This window comes from Balaenoptera borealis, assembly GCF_965194805.1.
Source record: "Balaenoptera borealis genome assembly, chromosome: 3".
NCBI lineage: Eukaryota > Metazoa > Chordata > Mammalia > Artiodactyla > Balaenopteridae > Balaenoptera > Balaenoptera borealis.
Window position 1 is genome coordinate 66,024,404 of NC_138866.1, and position 16,685 is coordinate 66,041,088.

The following is a 16,685-nucleotide window of genomic DNA, read 5'->3' on the forward strand; positions in this document are numbered from 1 at the left end:
AAGATGAAACTTTTACTTATTAATAAATTTGCCTGTAGTAAACCCCTAAAAGCAAACAATAAAAAGTATCAATCTAAGGGGCTAACAATTAACAAATAATTTTGCATATTCCGTCCCATTAACTTTTGCAGAAGTTTATCACGTTGGCAAGTAAACACTTCCTTCATTCTTTAAATGAAGACATGCAGGTAGAATGGGCACTAAGCTTCCATGCATATGGCAGAATTTGTTCAGAGGGCTGTGACCAGCTTCTGAGAGCGTATTTCCATTTAAGTTCATAGGGGAAAAGGGAAGGGGATTATCAGGAGGTAAGATTCACCATAAGAATAACCAGAAGGATCCTGATTCCAGGACTCAACAACAGCTTCCTAATATCTAGGACTTAATATCTTTAACACTGAAGCTGAGAATTCTACCCATATCTCATGATTCAAATTCTGCTCTGATTTTTAGATGCCACCAAAGAGTGACATTTACTTGAAGCTACGTAAGGGGAAGGGCATAAATGGACTCAATCCTTTGATAAAGGGCAGAAGAAAGACATTTATTATTATAGCATCTTATACAGAACATTTCAGAAGACATAAATACTCATAGTTGTATTCTACTTGGCATTTTTCAAAGTATTTTCACATTATCATCTCATTTAATCCTTCTCATTATGATATCAATTTACAGATGGAGAGAAAGGTTCAGAGACATGAGGGAACTTGCCTAAGGTCACACTTAGAAAGTGGCATTCTTCTTAATGAAACCCCAAGCTAATACAGATCAACGCTTTTCCTTTCATGCAGAGACCTCTTTGAGAATCTAATAAAGCCCTTGTTCGATTCCCCAGAAAAATACACACTCATACATTCCGGATATAACTTCAGGGGATTCTCAGACCCAGGTTAGGATCCTCTCTGTATTATGCCCTGTGGTTGTGCACACCAGTGGGACTTGAGGAGCAGAGTGTGCCCACCCTCTTCTCTAGATCTCTGTGATATGAAAAGGAGGTGAACTGAAAGCTAGCCTAAATATACACAATAGACAGACACTGAAGTAATCTTGCAATTAATTAGGAAGGGAAGCAGATACTGCACCGGGAAGAGGATACATGGGCTATGGTTTCAGAGCTGAGTGTGGAAATAGCCTCTGGTACTACCTTGGACAAATTCCTTACTATAAATGGATCTCTGCTTCTTCATCTGAGAAATGGAGATTATCATACATGTCTCACAAATGTGCTATGAGAATCAAATAATATATTGTATTTAATACACTCAAGTACTGTACTCACTTCTTAGAAGGAGTTGAGGAAATCACGGCTATTAGTAGAGGACCCAGAAGGTGATACAATGGAAAGACAACAACATTTGGAAGGAACAGACTTGCCTTTTAATCACATCTTGCCATTTATTAGTTCTGTGACCTTGGGAAAATTATTTAGCTTCTATGAGCCTCAGTTTCCTCATCTGCAAAATGCGGACTATTTATACATTACATTAAGTTCTTGTGAGCATAGAAAGTATATAAATGTCTAACAGTGTCTAGCATACTCTAACTGCTATTATTATTAGGAAGATGGTTAATAATAATGAATGTCTACAATCTAAGAGTAGGAAGCAATAACTTCCATGGAAACAAAATAAATACAAGGCTCCATTTTTTTTCCTTTTCATGGACATGTCTAAATCTTAAAATTGCTCAGAAGTCTTCATATATAAGGCAGAAGTCTTCACATGTAAGGCTGACGATGTGGTGCATGAAATTCTTACTACTTTAGCAGAGACCTCACCAAATCAAATCTAACTTAAACCCCAAAGAGGCAGCTTGCTCACATTCCCATAAATGTCACCCAGCAACAGCAAAATAATAGGTCTAATGTTTATGTAAATGTAAATGAGATTTTAAAAACATGTAACTCCAACAAACTCTACAAACACTGCTGTTTAGAGTTTTAAATCATATTACCTTTTGATGGTTGCTATATGCTCTCTGTTATATTACATTCCTTTAACTTTTTGAAATGTTTCTTGCTTTTGGAGAATCTCAAAGAAAAAAAGCAATAATGGACAGGTGGGAAAATATTTAAAAATGTAAATTCATAATTGAATAAACTAGTAGGTAATTATTTGTATTCACCACAGAATGTCTTTAAATAGTCTGTTCTCAGGAAGCATTTAAAAGTGTGTAATTTAAAAAACCCTCAATTTTCATACAACTTTTCATTCACTGCATAAAGTACACCTATGGTAGTTGGGATTGCCAGACTTCAACTATGAAAGCAATAAAAGGTTATGGTTTTTGCTTATCCGAAAGATTTCTAAGAAAAGACTGAAAAGGAAACTTAACATTTATTACCTAAAAGGCAGAGAAAAGAAAAACAATGATAAGTACTACAATACATTTACTCAGAGATCATATTCCCAGCAACCCAATCACCTATACCATAACTGCCAACCCTTAAGAAAGAGAAAGGAGCTCTGGGCACCTAAAAGAGATAATTCAGAATGAATCTACTTTACCAATCTGAGACTCCTGACTGTCAGTTTTGCCCTTACTTTATTCACAGCTCTAACCAAGCTTGGCTCTTTTATTTTCCAGGTCACATGGGATTAGAGGAAGCAAACTAGAATGAAAAGGGTAGTAGTTATGGACAGACAAAATAATGGTACTCTAAAGTTATACTCATTACATACGGGAAAAAAAAGAAACTACTAAAAGACTGATTGGGGCTGTTTGGCAAAGGAGCACAAAAACTACATCAAAACTGATGTACCAGATGATGGCTCACTTTCAAATTTAAATAGCAACTGCTACTTAGGAAAGAAGAGATATATATGGCTGATTTTATTTCTATTTTAAAAAGGAGTAAAATTAAAGAATTTATGCTGAAAGGCATTAAGCTTCAGCAATCTTTGAAAATCTATCAACCGTATCCCCAATGATATTAACTAATGAAACACTACTAGTTTTCCCACCTCACCTCCTCAATCTTATTTATTAAAATAAATGCAATGAAAATCCCGTCTCTAAAGGTATATACAGTTTCCCTATATCCAACTCAATATTTTCTTGTATTAGGTTTCCTTCTCCCAACAATCAGCTGAACTTCTAATACTGAAATATAATAACCTCGGGCAGTTAGATATTGCTAGCCAGCAAGATAAGAACTCTACAAGCGCTTACTGTTCGTGTTCTTCATGAAAAAACTGGTTGGGTGATGATTCTTTCTAGGTGAACGTGTCCAGTTGATAATTCAGAGTCAGCACTGGTATGTCTACCACATAAAATAGTAACTTAAAGATACTTTGGATAAGTTAACTAATCTTTGTTTAACATATGCATTCCAAATAGACAAACTTGATCTCCCCAACTTTCTTTCTATACATCAAAAAGTATATAACCTGTGAAAAGAAATTAAAATACATATTTAGAAATATAACTTACCTCATCACTTTCAGGCTGTGAAAACACAATCGGCTGGCCTGTATCTGAAGCTTCCCGTATATTAAGATGTAAGGGAATGTCTCCTAAAAGAGCCCACCAGATATCCATTAGTACCGCAAAAGTTTATATAGGCTTTTGGAATTTAATTCTTTGAATTGCAGAAAGAAACAAATCGACTCGAATCAACTTGAGTTATGACTATCCTCAAATTGCTAAATCTCTGAAAAACAAATTTCAAATGAAAATTAGGGGCAAAATATTCCATTTGAGGGCAGTTCCATGATCACATATGTATATATGACAGCAGTGTGGCAGCCAATCATGGAATAAGGCCTCTGATTTATTCTTTGCTGGAAGTCTTTCAGCAACAAATGGCCTGGAAGACATCTGTAAATTTTTCTCCCTGTAATAACTGATATAGACATATCTTGCCACATAATAAGAGGAAATTGAAGAGGAAAAGATGGGGTGGCAAAGTAGTTTAAAAAAAGCCAACAAAATAATCTTCCTGATGGCAGATGACTGAGCTAAGAGAACTGCTGAAAAGTAGGCCAGACCTGTTATTTCAACTATCTGCCTCTTTATCAGATAGAATTATTTTTCTTTTATTATGTATTAATCTATATAGCATTATATATAACTTGTGAGCTTGATGAGCTCTCAGAAAATATATAAGAACCCCCAATATACAGACTTGAGGTCAGAGAGGATATGTGTCTTCCCTGAGGATATATTAGGTAGTAGGATTTAGAGGAAAAATGCTCTGATCCATCATCCAATTGACTCTTTCTACCACACCATCACAAATGAAGCCTTTCAAAAGGCTGAGATTAAAAATGCAGTAAAAGGAGTAGAAGAGTTGACTTGTCATGGTACTCAGCATTCTTACACCTACTCCAAGTCTACCCAAAGGTTATTAAAACGTGTGTGTGTGCATGTGTGTGTGTGTGTTTTATATAAAGAATTCATTCAGCACCATGCCAGGCAATGGAAATAATGCAGAAGAATGTGTTACAAAATTACAAACCTACTATAATTTATATTATGAGCTACATGGAGGAACAGATATTTCATGCTCCTCCTACCAGCAAATTGTGAGATCTTAACCAACTCTTTAACTCTTTCCTAAAAGTTCAATAGACAAAATACATGAATACTTCAGTAACCATTTAAAGACCAGCTTTTCAGTAAATTTGATGTCTGTTCTACAGATCAACTTTAGACTGTAGGAACCTATCACAGGGGCAGGCAGGAGAAGATATTACAGAAAATACTTAGAAACCCACAAAGTTTTTTCTCTTGATTTATGAACTGCCATTATATAGTAAAGAATCCTGAATGCTTTCATTTCTACTGCAGTAATGAAAGAAAAAAAAGTAAAACCTTCTCCATTTTATAGCCACCTAGTGACATCACTTCTGCCCTCCAGAGACTCACAATCTGCAGAAGAGTAGAACAAGAAAGATGAAAATCTTGTTAGAAAACAGGTGGCACAGTGAGAGCAGTAATGGGCTAACAATCGTACACAGAGAAGGATAAAAAGGAGTAAAGGTAATGAGAGTGGGTGAGGTTCAGCCTGGCCTTGAAAAGTATTTTTGAGGGGTTAGGGCTGAAGGAAGCACATTTCAGAGACATAAGTTAAAGGGGTTTCTGTGGCATGATCTGAGAGCTTTAACTACTATGTACAAACTGTCCCTGTAGGTGAATATGGATAAAGTTCTGAAGAGCCATTTTACCAAATAATCATTTGAAACACAGGCACATGGGTGAAAATAAGAGGCAGCCAGAGAGTCAGTAAAGGGTCCTGGGGGTTTCACCCAGCCAGGAGGCCATAGCTGTGAGAGTTCTTTCCCTGATTTCAGTTCCTCATTCCCAATTCCAACCTCTTCATCATCAGAGCCCCTGCTCCAGTTCATGGGAGATCCCTCTGGGTCCCATGACCACATTAAAAGGAGGAGATGTGCTCTACATTAGAACTTTAAATTATTTTTCCCATAACACTTTTAGATACAGCAGTCTATAGCACTACCCACTTTCTGTGATCAGTAATCAGTGTTTCTGATTTTCTGATTACACTTGTGAGCTGTTAGTTAAAATGTATCTTCCATATGTGAAATTGTTTCTCTAGGAGACATGTTTCAAATTCTAAATAACTGACTTACAAAATCATACCACCCATTCATAAATTAGGGAATTATAATACTGTCAGCGTAATTCAATAACGTCATTATAATTCACATTTACTTTATTATATAAGTGAATGTCAATCTGTTATGTTATTATGCAGATTTGGGAAATTGAACTTCCTAGGTTAAATGAAAAACTGTTGCAGAATATAATTAGTAGCTATAATTATAACAATGTATCAAAATATATCATTAGTATTCACCTGGTACTGTGGTAGCTGCTTTAGTACAAATGCATAAAAACAATAATACATTTAACATCAACTTTTAGAAACTTAATTATAATAAAGAATGTTTTGAAACTCCTTGATCTTTAAGGGATCTTAATTGTTAACTACCCTAAACTAATAATTCACTCTATGCCTCCCTTATTTAGCATCTAACATCTGCCTTTGCTCAGAACAGAAACTCGTAAGTAGGGACTTCCCTGGTGGCACAGTGGTTAATTAAGAATCCGCCTGCCAATGCAGGGAACACGGGTTCGAGCCCTGGTCCGGGAAGATCCCACATGCCGTGGAGCAACTAAGCCTGTGTGGCACAACTACTGAAGCCTGTGAGCCTAGACCCCACAAGCCACAACTACTGAAGTCCATGAGCCTAGAGCCCGTGCTCTGCAACAAGAGAAGCCACCGCAATGAGAAGCCCATGCACCACAATGAAGAGTAGCCCCCGCTCCCCGCAACTAGAGAAAGCCCACAGGCAGCAACGAAGACCCAATGCAGCCAAAAATTAAATAAATAAATAATTAATTAATTAAGAAAAAAAAAAAAAAAACAACTCATAGTAGAATATCAAAACATGTTTCCTAAAAAGTCCATTAAGTTGCTTTTGGATTTGTTACAAAACATGTTTTATCTAAAATCTGTGTTTTGCTCCTTTAACACATGATTTTACTTCTCCTCAAAACACTAATGAATCCTTCAATTCAGTAACATGAACTGTATAGACAGTGTAAATTTCAAGTGTCATATTTTATAGACATGGCATAAAAAGATTACAGAATAAAAAGGTTACATATAAAAAGATTACAGAAAACAGAAAATACTGTTTTCTACAGCAAAAGGACTAATAAATTCAGAACTGATCAGGAAGGCATTTCTTCACACATACCAAGAACTGACACTTCCAAAGGTTGCTACAACATACAGAACAGGTATTTCTGTATATATCTGCTTATACTGAGAGCTGTCTTTCCAACTTAGCAAACAAACTGATGATCATTATTTAAAATGTGGGCTTCAAATCACAGTACTCAAACCACAAAACTCTCCTCTCAAATTCAAGTTATAGGCAGTTTTTATCTATAGCAAGAGTTATCATAATTGGCAGAACAAACCCCCTATTCAAAAAGCCTTCCACTAATGAAGTATCACAAAAAGCCAAAGAAAGGTTAACACACAGAACTGTGCTATACTAACAATTTAAAACACAAAGCCAAAAGCAATTCATCCTTTTTTAAGACATTCTTCATCACCATGCCATTTCCTTTACAAAAGAATATCCTGTGGTCTTACCTAGAATATCAAGATCAAGGGTCCGTGCTAGTCTCCTTGCACCATCAGCACCAAATATATGAGTTTTGTGTTTACATTTTGGACACTGGAAAACACTCATATTTTGGACAAGGCCCAGAACCTAGAATAATAAAGACACACTGAAATCAAAACAAAATTAAACCAAGTTTCAATCCATTATTTCAACAAGTTTTTACTGCATGCCTACTAGGTTCCAGTGATACAATAATGAATAAGTTATGGTCTCTGCTCTCAAGGAACTCAAGCTGGTGGGAGAGCAAGACACATGTCATTAACTCTAATAATGAGATAAATGCTAAAGAGTTATAAATGACAGGGATCAAAAAATTCTGTTTGGGAAGAATGAGAGGGACCTCTGAGTTGCCCATAGAGAATTGCTTCTTCAGGTTGAGTGTGAGAAGAGGGGTTGAGGCCTACAGCAGGAATTCTAGGCAGAAGAAAGAGCATAAGCCAAGGCAGCAGACTACAACTTGTATGGCCTATATGGGCTGCAACCCAGTAAGCTGCCAAGGCAGAAGCTAGTTTGGTAAGAAAGGTCAGGGTCAGATGGTAAGGTGCCAAATGCCATCCCTGTATTTGAGACTTTCTTCTTGAGACAACAGAGATGGTACCAAAGCAGCAGTGATACACAATAAGATGTACGTTTTAGAAATTCACTTCTGAGGGCAACATGGGAAAAATAGCAGGAAGAAACACAGGAAAAGAAATAGTTAAGAAGCTAACTGTGGACAAAGCCTCACAGTAAATAACAGCTAACACATACTGAGCGCTTATTCTATGTCAGGCACTGGGATAAGTGCTTTATATGCACTATCTTATTTACTCCTCACAGAACTTTATGAGATGGGTTTTTATCATCTCCTTTCTATAGGTGAGAAAACTGACACAGCCAGCAAAATACTGAAACTCAGCTCTTATCAAAATGTTATTGTTCAAAGCAAAAAATTAAAGCTATATACAAAGTGTCCATCTCTTTCTGAGTTTCCCCAACTTCTGGCACAAACTAGATACTTCATAAACATTTGTTGAATAAATAGACAGGTTCTGCAAATATAATCCTTATTCATGATCCTTTTAATCTTACTTCTTATTGATGGGAAGCCGTGGTTCTCTTCTAGAATAAAAATGGGGAAAACAACTATCAGAGGCTTAGAGATAATAATGTCTGTATCATCCTATCAATCCCACCAATAAGATTATCATTATGGGAGATATCTCTATTAGAACATTTGCATTTTAAATGCAGAATAGCACCGATAGTCCACAATGAAACATATAAATAAGAAGGTGATCAAATTTGTTAGTCTTTCTGAAAAGAGAAACAGGAAAGACTAAGGTTTTCTACAACACATGTACATGAAGGCAAATAGTGAGGGACATGCGTTTGTAGGTAAGCATTTTCCAAATATTATATGCCCTTTTGCTGATGCAAAGTATCACAAAAAATAAATCACACTGTGTTCTGGTAATTCAGTACCATCTTCAGAAAGTTAGAGGAAAACCTAGCTAAATACCACACAGCTTATTTTATTCACTATGTCTATATAATACACTCATTACTTGGGCAGTTTTACTGCCATTTATGTTAAATGTGATATACCCCCTAACTGTAAGGCTTTCAGCTTTAATGTAAAAATATCACTCGAGAAGTGGGAAAAGGAGAAACACAACGTGAAAATTTAAGTGAGGGTATATTCTAATCCAGAGAGAATGGGAGAAGTATTCCTTCTCTGGAATCTCTTAGACTTCCCAAGATATAGAGGCATTGAGCAAGAGTATATTTGCAGTTTGTTTGTGATTAGCTTATTATTAAATCGTTCACTATGGACTGTATAAATGTCTCAGACATTCTCTATATAGACTACATACATGTCACAGACATAAGACTATCACCAAACTCTTTAATGACATCCTATCATATGCCAGTAACTAGGCTAAACACAAGGAGTAGCATATAGTGGTGAGCAAAACAGGCTTGGAGCTTGCACGCTAACTGGAGAAACAGATTGAAAAATTAGTGCAAAAATGTATTTTAAAAACTGGAACAGCTTCTCTAGAAGCAAAGTACAGAGTATTATGAGACTGTAGAAAAGAGAGGACTCTATCTACCCTGGAGTCACAGAGGACTTCCTGCAGGAAATGTCTGATCTAACAGTTAAAGAATAAGCAGGTAAAAACAAGGAGAAAGGGAGGAAACACACTCAAGACAGAAGTAGGAGCATGTCTCCTGTCTCCTTCAAGGAACTGAAAGGCAGTATAGTTGAGGTATGGGGTGAGTGGTGCGAGATGAGGCGAAAGGTAGGCTTGCAGGCCATGTTTAGTGTCTGGGTTGTATGAGTACAGAGACACCACTGAAGGGTTTTAAGCAAGAGAGACCACTGTGCCTATAGTTGTAGGAGACTCATTTCTCAGGACTGTAGAGTTTTAAAAACAACATGGAATGGAAAAGCTAAAAGGACTTGTCTTTGTGTGTTTATTTTCTTAGACAAACACAAATCCAGGGCGAAATCAGTCATTTCAGAGGTGATCGTTTTTAGTGCTGTCTAAAATACTCTAGGTCTCCTCCTGCACAGTTCTCTGCATAGGATTTTTCTCCTGGGCACAAGGTTAGCATTTTTCTTCTTTGCAGTTAGGTGAGGACACGTAACTTGTTCTGGACGATGAAATGTGAGCTGAAGTGACATGTGTCACATCTAGGCAGAAGCTTTAAGTGCTAATTCCCCATTATGTTTCCCTCTGTCCCTGGGACTAGCAAGCTTCCAGAAAGTGGCTGCTCCATCAGCCTGGGTGCCAGAGTAAGAACAATGCAGAGGAGTGTTAAAGCCAAACCATAATGGACGTGTAGCATGAGAGAAATAAACTCATGTTGTTTTAAGCCACTGAAATTTGAGGCTTGTTAGTACACATAATCCAGCCCATACTGGCTGACACAGGGGTGTAAGAAGTAAGTATTAAAATTTCTATTTCTTCCTTATGATTTCCTTTTTAATTCTAATTTTGTGTGTGTGTTATAATGAAAATAACTTATTAGTACAGTAATAAACGTGTACTATATATAGATACGTAGAATTTACAATATGTATTTATATATAGTGTACATTATAAAATCTATATATAGGTACAGATAATTTATATTATATATCTATATATTTATATAATTTATTATATGTCTATATACAGTATACATGATAGAATCTCTATATCTATAATTATATATATATTTTCAAACATCATTTATTGATAAGCATGTATAATCAAAACAATTTAGAGATAAACAACCCTCTGTATGTTTGAAATTAAGAGGTTGTGATAAGCTTGGCTCTATTACTGATACTATTCTTCTAGTTAAAGGATAAATGCCCTAATACTGCTTCCTAGGTTACCCTGAACAAAGTAGTTCCTCTTAACTCTAGAATTCCTTCATCTCAAAAACTTCCCACACAAATACCACTTTCCTTAAAAACAAAAAGTTGTAATGGAACAGAAGAGTGAGCCCAGAAGAGACTCACACATGGAATTCACTAATTTATAATAGAGATGACACAGTGCTGCAATGTTAATTGGATATCCATATGGAAAATAAGGAATCTTAACCTTCTATCTCACACCATACACAAATATTAATTACAGATGGGTTGTAGAGCTAATATGAAAGATAAAACGAAACACATTTGGAAGAAAACAGCAAAATAAACTTATAACCTTGGAGGCAGGCAAAGATTTTTCTAGCAGGACACAAAGAAGCACTAAACATAAATGAAATTTTTTTGTTAAATTCGACTACTTTAAAATTAATAACTTATCAGAAGACATAATTAAGAGAGTAAAAAGGCAAGCTATAGAGCAAAAGATGATATCTATAATACACATATATAACAAAGGACTTTTATCTAGAATATACAAAGAATTCCTACAAATCAATAAGGAAAAAAAAAATCAGATAATACAACAGAGAAATGGGCAAGAGACTTAACAGGAACTTCATAAAAAAAGATATCCAAAGACAAACAAACATGAGAAAAAGTGTTCAATTTTAATTATCATCAGGGAAATGCAAATTAGAACCGCAACGAGATACCATACGTTTATGCTTAAGACCTGATTAGAACAGAAAAACATCCTTATGACTACAACAACCTAACCCCCCCCCCCAAAAAAAAGAAAACCCAAATACCAAATATTGGTGAGGTCATGGAACAACTAAAACTCATAGCTTCAGTGGAGTGTAAAGTGGTACACCATTTTGGAAAACTGTTTGGTAGTTATCTACTTAAAGTGACATATGCCTATATTAAGGCACAGTATTTCCACTCTGTTATACATTAACAAAAAATGTGAACAGTTACCAAAAGACATTACAAAAGTGTTCATAACTAATTATCCAAAAATGAAAAACTACGCAAATGTCCATCAACAGTAAAATGGACAAATAAATTGTGGTATATTCACACCATTGAATGCTACACAGCAATGAGAAGGAGAGAACTATAGCTACAATCAACAGTATGAGTGAAGCTGTCAAACATAATTTTAGGCAAAAGAAGCTACACAAAAGTATATACTTATTATTCCATTTATGTTAAGTGCACAGACAGATAAAACTAATCTATGGTGTTATAATTTGGGTTCCGCTTTGGGGGTAGTGATCAGAAGGTGGCACAAGGCAGGAGCTTCCGGGGTGCTGGTAATGTTCTGCTTCTTGAATACAAGCAATGGGTGTGTTCACTTTGCAAAAATTCATTGAGCTATGTACACTCAAAATTTATGCCCTTTTGTGTATGTGTATCAGACTTCAATAAAATGTCTGCTTTAAAAAAAGGTGGTCATGTGAACAGTGGCCAATAAAGCAATAAGAACAAATAATCAAGATGATGTTTTATTGGGCATCTTGTGAACCTGCACACAAAAATAACTGTCTGTTTTAAACAGAAAATATTCTATAAAAACAGAGAGGTTGCAGTAAAACTAAGATGAAGTCTTTGGGAAGAACAATCCCCTATTCTTTCCACGTGACACTCCAAGGAAAGAACTGAAATAAAAGCCTAAGCCCAGAGAGCCCTGAAATGATGGCGTTCTAGACCATCAATGTCTAATAAGGTAGCCACTAGTTCACATGTGGCTACTGAACACTCGAAATGTGGCTAATCTGAATTGGGATGTGCTGTAAGTGTAAAATACACACTGGATATCAAAGACTTAGTATAAGTAAAAGAATGTAAAATATCTCAATAATTTTTTAGAGTTTACAAGCTATTCTCTAAGCTTTTTCATTGAAGTGTATCATGAATACGCACAAAAAGTACACAAATCACAAGTGCATGACTGAATGGACTTATCATAAAGTAGGCCCATGTTACCATGATGCTGTCCATAAAACATTGCCAGCACCCTAGAAGTCTCCTTGTATACTCTCCGAAACGTTGCCAAAAGTATAAACTAACAACCTGATTTCTAACACCATAAATTAATTTTGTTGTCTTGAATTTGATATGAATGTAATAATGCAATGTATTCTTTTGTGTCTGTATGATTCATCCAGCTAAACCACGTACATCTGTAGTTCATTTTCAGTGAGTCCTAAGATTCCATGATGACTATATCACAGTTATGCATTCTCTTGTTAGATCATCCGTGTTGTTTCCAGATTTTTATAAACAATGCTTCTACGAACGTTTTAATACATGTCTTTTTTGATGGGTATTAGGTTATGCATATTTAACTTTAATTAAAAAAACGCCAGTTTTCCAATAAAGTTCTACCAATTAATACTCCCACTAGCAAATGAATGAGAACTCCAGCTATGCCACAGCTTCATCAACATTTGGTGTCATCAGGCTTTTTTCATTTTGGCAAGTATAGTAAGTATGGAGTAGTACCTCATTATGCTGGATTTTCAATTGTCAATCTGTTTATACCAGGAACTATATTTCCTAGAATCTCCTTCCTTACATGGCTCCTGGTTAAAGTTCACCACAGGTAAAGTGGCATGAGATTTGGAAAGAGAAGGTGTAGGCTTAGGCCTTACAGTCTAAAGGTTTCCTGTGGGCAGAGGTGGTGACAGAAGTGTGCAGAGGTACAGGTGCATTCCAGTTTGTTCTCATTCTGCCTCTGTGCCCAGCTCTCCTGTGCACTGTGGTTTTGTGTTGCCAAAATTAGTAAGGAAGTTAAGCATATTTTTACATGATTATTGGTCATTTGTATATTCTGCTCTGTGAAGTATCTCTTCAGGTCTCTTGTCTATTTTTTCCATTGATTATGTGGTTCTTTTCCTACTGAATTGTCAGAATTCCTAGTATTTTTTTTTTTTTTAAACTTTGGGTTTATTTATTTATTTATGGCTGTGTTGGGTCTTCGTTTCTGTGCGAGGGCTTTCTCTAGTTGCGGCAAGTGGGGGCCACTCTTCATCGCGGTGCGCGGGCCTCTCACTATCGCGGCCTCTCTTGTTGCGGAGCACAGGCTCCAGACGCGCAGGCTCAGTAATTGTGGCTCACGGGCCTAGTTGCTCCGCGGCATGTGGGATCTTCCCAGACCAGGGCTCGTACCCGTGTCCCCTGCATTGGCAGGCAGACTCCCAACCACTGCGTCACCAGGGAAGCCCTCCTAGTATTTTTAAATGCAATTCCTTTTTGCTTGATTCTCAATTTTTATATTGATTTCATGCTGAAATGACAGTATTTTCAATATACTTAGTTAAGTATACTATTAAAATTAACTTCACCTTTTTCTATTTTTAAAAAAAAGGCTACTAAAAACTTTAAAATCACATTTGTGGCTTGAATTATATTTCTCTTGGACAGTGCTGCTGTTGACAACTAAAGGCTGACTGTAGAACTTATTTTGATAGTTCTCCTACCTAATGTTGTTCTAAGGTCCTAAAGATGCAAAAAAAAAATTATCAGGGTCTGTGATTTATGAATATTTTAAAAAATTGAACAGAAATGAAACATTTACCTTTAAGACTATTCAGGACAGATAAACTGTCAAGTTTCTTTGCTTTTAGTTGAAATTACATCAGCTGAGTATGCTAACACTCATGTGTGGTTATCTCTTTCTGTTCAGAAGCTCATACAACAGTCATACACACACGTATATTTAACTAGAAAAGAGAAAATAAATTACTTCTTAAGATATGCAGACTATGTGGCTGAACAACTTTTTCAAAACATGGGGTTAGCTGGAAGAAAATTTAAAAGAGAGCTTTCAGTATTAAAAAGATTAGAAAACACTGCCCTCTTCATTTACGAGCAGTCCTCTATAATCAATTATTTTTGAACAGGGGGAGCTAACGTAATAAGAAAGAAGATTATAATGCCCATATTACAATGTTATTCATAAAAATTCTTCTTTTAAATAGGAAAGAATACATATCTACACGACCACCCCCTACCCTCACTCCCCCAAAAAGCCTTATATTGTGTGAATACTTTATATGTTGCTAAGCTGTTTGTGTTTATTGTAGAGCTATTTTGTGCATCCTTTGATCGTAGAAACATTAGAAAACAGTTGCTTTGCCACAGCTTAATTTACATAATACCACTGAGACGCAGCTGTAAGCGTGCTCAATCATTTTTTAATGTCTCATCAAAGTATAAGATCCTTTTTTCTTTTTACCTCAGCTGGTTTTACTGAAAAAAGTAAATGCTACGTGCCTGTCTAACATCAGCCACCACAAACCTTTAGCATGTTATTCTTACATTATTCTAATCCATCACTTGCTCAGGAGAATACTTCTTTTATTAACTTTTAAAAAATTGACTGTCTTGAAATATCAACATTGCCCTGAAATACTGGATTTTTGTGTCTAAATGTATTGAATTAAGCAGGCTCAAAAGGCCCCAATTTTAATTTCTTCTTGGCATTTTAAACCCAGATTCAGGTAAGTAACAAGCAAGATTTTCAGGTTACTATATAATCCAATTTTTCAAGGTTACAATCAGGTTAAATTCTTGCCGGTTGGAACCTGTCACAAGGATTAAGAGCTATGATTTAAGAAAAAATGAAGAGGAAAAACTCACTGTTAAACAGAGAATGAATAATAACAAATGAAATTGATTAGATTCACAAGTGTTTTTCAGTTCTCCATTAGCCTTGAACCAGTTTTTGGTATATTCCTTGAAGCGTGTGTACAGATATTATAATTTAAAAAAATGAGATGGGTGTTCTTGTTTCTCTTTCAGAAGTAGTCTGGTAATGGAAAAAACAATTAATGGGGAGGCCTGCATTCATTCTCCTCTCAGTGACCAACTAACTACCTCTGGATCCATGAAGTACAACTTAACTTCTCCATGCCTTGAATTCTAAAATGAGGGATTGTAATGATCTCTAAAACCTACCACTGTAACAATAACATTCAGAGCTACCCTTCACAATGTCATGTGCTAAGACCTATGCAAAGTACTGTACATGTAATCTCACTTAACTGCCACAACGACCTGTGAGATGGGTCACGAAACACTTAAGCTAAATTATTTGCTCAAGGTCACACAGTTAGTGAATAACAGAGCCAAAATTCAAATCAGCTGGGTCTATGTGTGGAAGTCACAAAACCAGATGACAAGTAAATGAACTGAAGGATTTTGTTCATGGAACTAGATGGCCTAAAACTATTGACCAATCAATCCAGTTCAGTGGGGAGATTTAAAATAGTAATTAAGAGCACAGTTATAAGGGAAGACCTGATGTGAACCATCTTCATCATTCACTGATGCAGCTGAGCCTCAGACATCATTCCCTTCTCCTGGCTATGAAACTCCCCTTTCCCTTAACACCCTCAGAATACCTCTCCTGACTGTCAACAGAACCTATGGTCCCCTTAACTCCTCCCCATTTTTCAATCCACCAATTTTCTGTCTTTACTTGCCCTAGGGAATCAGGACCCCAAAGGAAAGCAAATTTAAAGGAGACTCCTCTTAATCTCTCATGCTGTGATATTCTACGACATTCACATTACTAAACCTCAACTCTAGATAACCCACAGAAATAGCAATTAAGAATGTGGGCTCTGGAAAGCAGACCATTTAGGATAGGATCCCAGAGGCCCACTAAACAGATGGGTAGCCTTATGCGAATTATTTAGTCTCTCTGTACTACAGTTTCCTCATCTGCAAAATGGGGAAAATAATGTTACTACTTCACAGGGCTGTTGTGAGGGTTAGATTAGTTTAATTCATGTAAATCACATAGAACAGCATTCCCGTTTAAAGCATATATGGACTTCTGAGAGATGCTAGAGAAAGACAAAAATGAGCAAACACCTTCAGTCTCTAAGATGCAACTATGGCCGAGATGCAGAACGCTACCTACCCAGTCTTACAAGTTGTCACTGAAGAAAAGTCATTTTTCAAAAGTGGAAAGATTACCCAATTGTGAAGAAGGAAGCCACATGCGATACATCACGTGCAAACTAATAAATAGTGTTCCTAGAAAGAATACTAACAGCACCTTCCAAGGCCTGCAAAGCCAATAATGAAAGATTCTCTAAATACATCAAAGGTGTTAAATTTCCCAAAGAATCAAGTGAGACAACTTG

The 16,685-nt window shown here is 36.2% G+C and overlaps 1 protein-coding gene across 4 annotated transcripts in view; it reads right to left on the bottom strand.

Moving 5' to 3' along the window:
- NUBPL (NUBP iron-sulfur cluster assembly factor, mitochondrial) overlaps positions 1-16,685 on the bottom strand; it is a 438,815-nt gene that overhangs the window by 106,980 nt on the left and 315,150 nt on the right. For 3 of the 4 annotated variants that reach the window (XM_082384184.1, XM_082384183.1, XM_082384182.1), the window contains 2 exons: positions 7,136-7,256; positions 3,436-3,518 (listed from right to left, as the gene is read on the bottom strand). In XM_082384184.1, coding sequence (XP_082240310.1) covers positions 3,436-3,518; positions 7,136-7,256 — 204 coding nt within the window. The remainder of the gene's footprint in view (positions 1-3,435; positions 3,519-7,135; positions 7,257-16,685) is intronic. The other variant, XM_082384185.1, reaches the window with a different exon arrangement.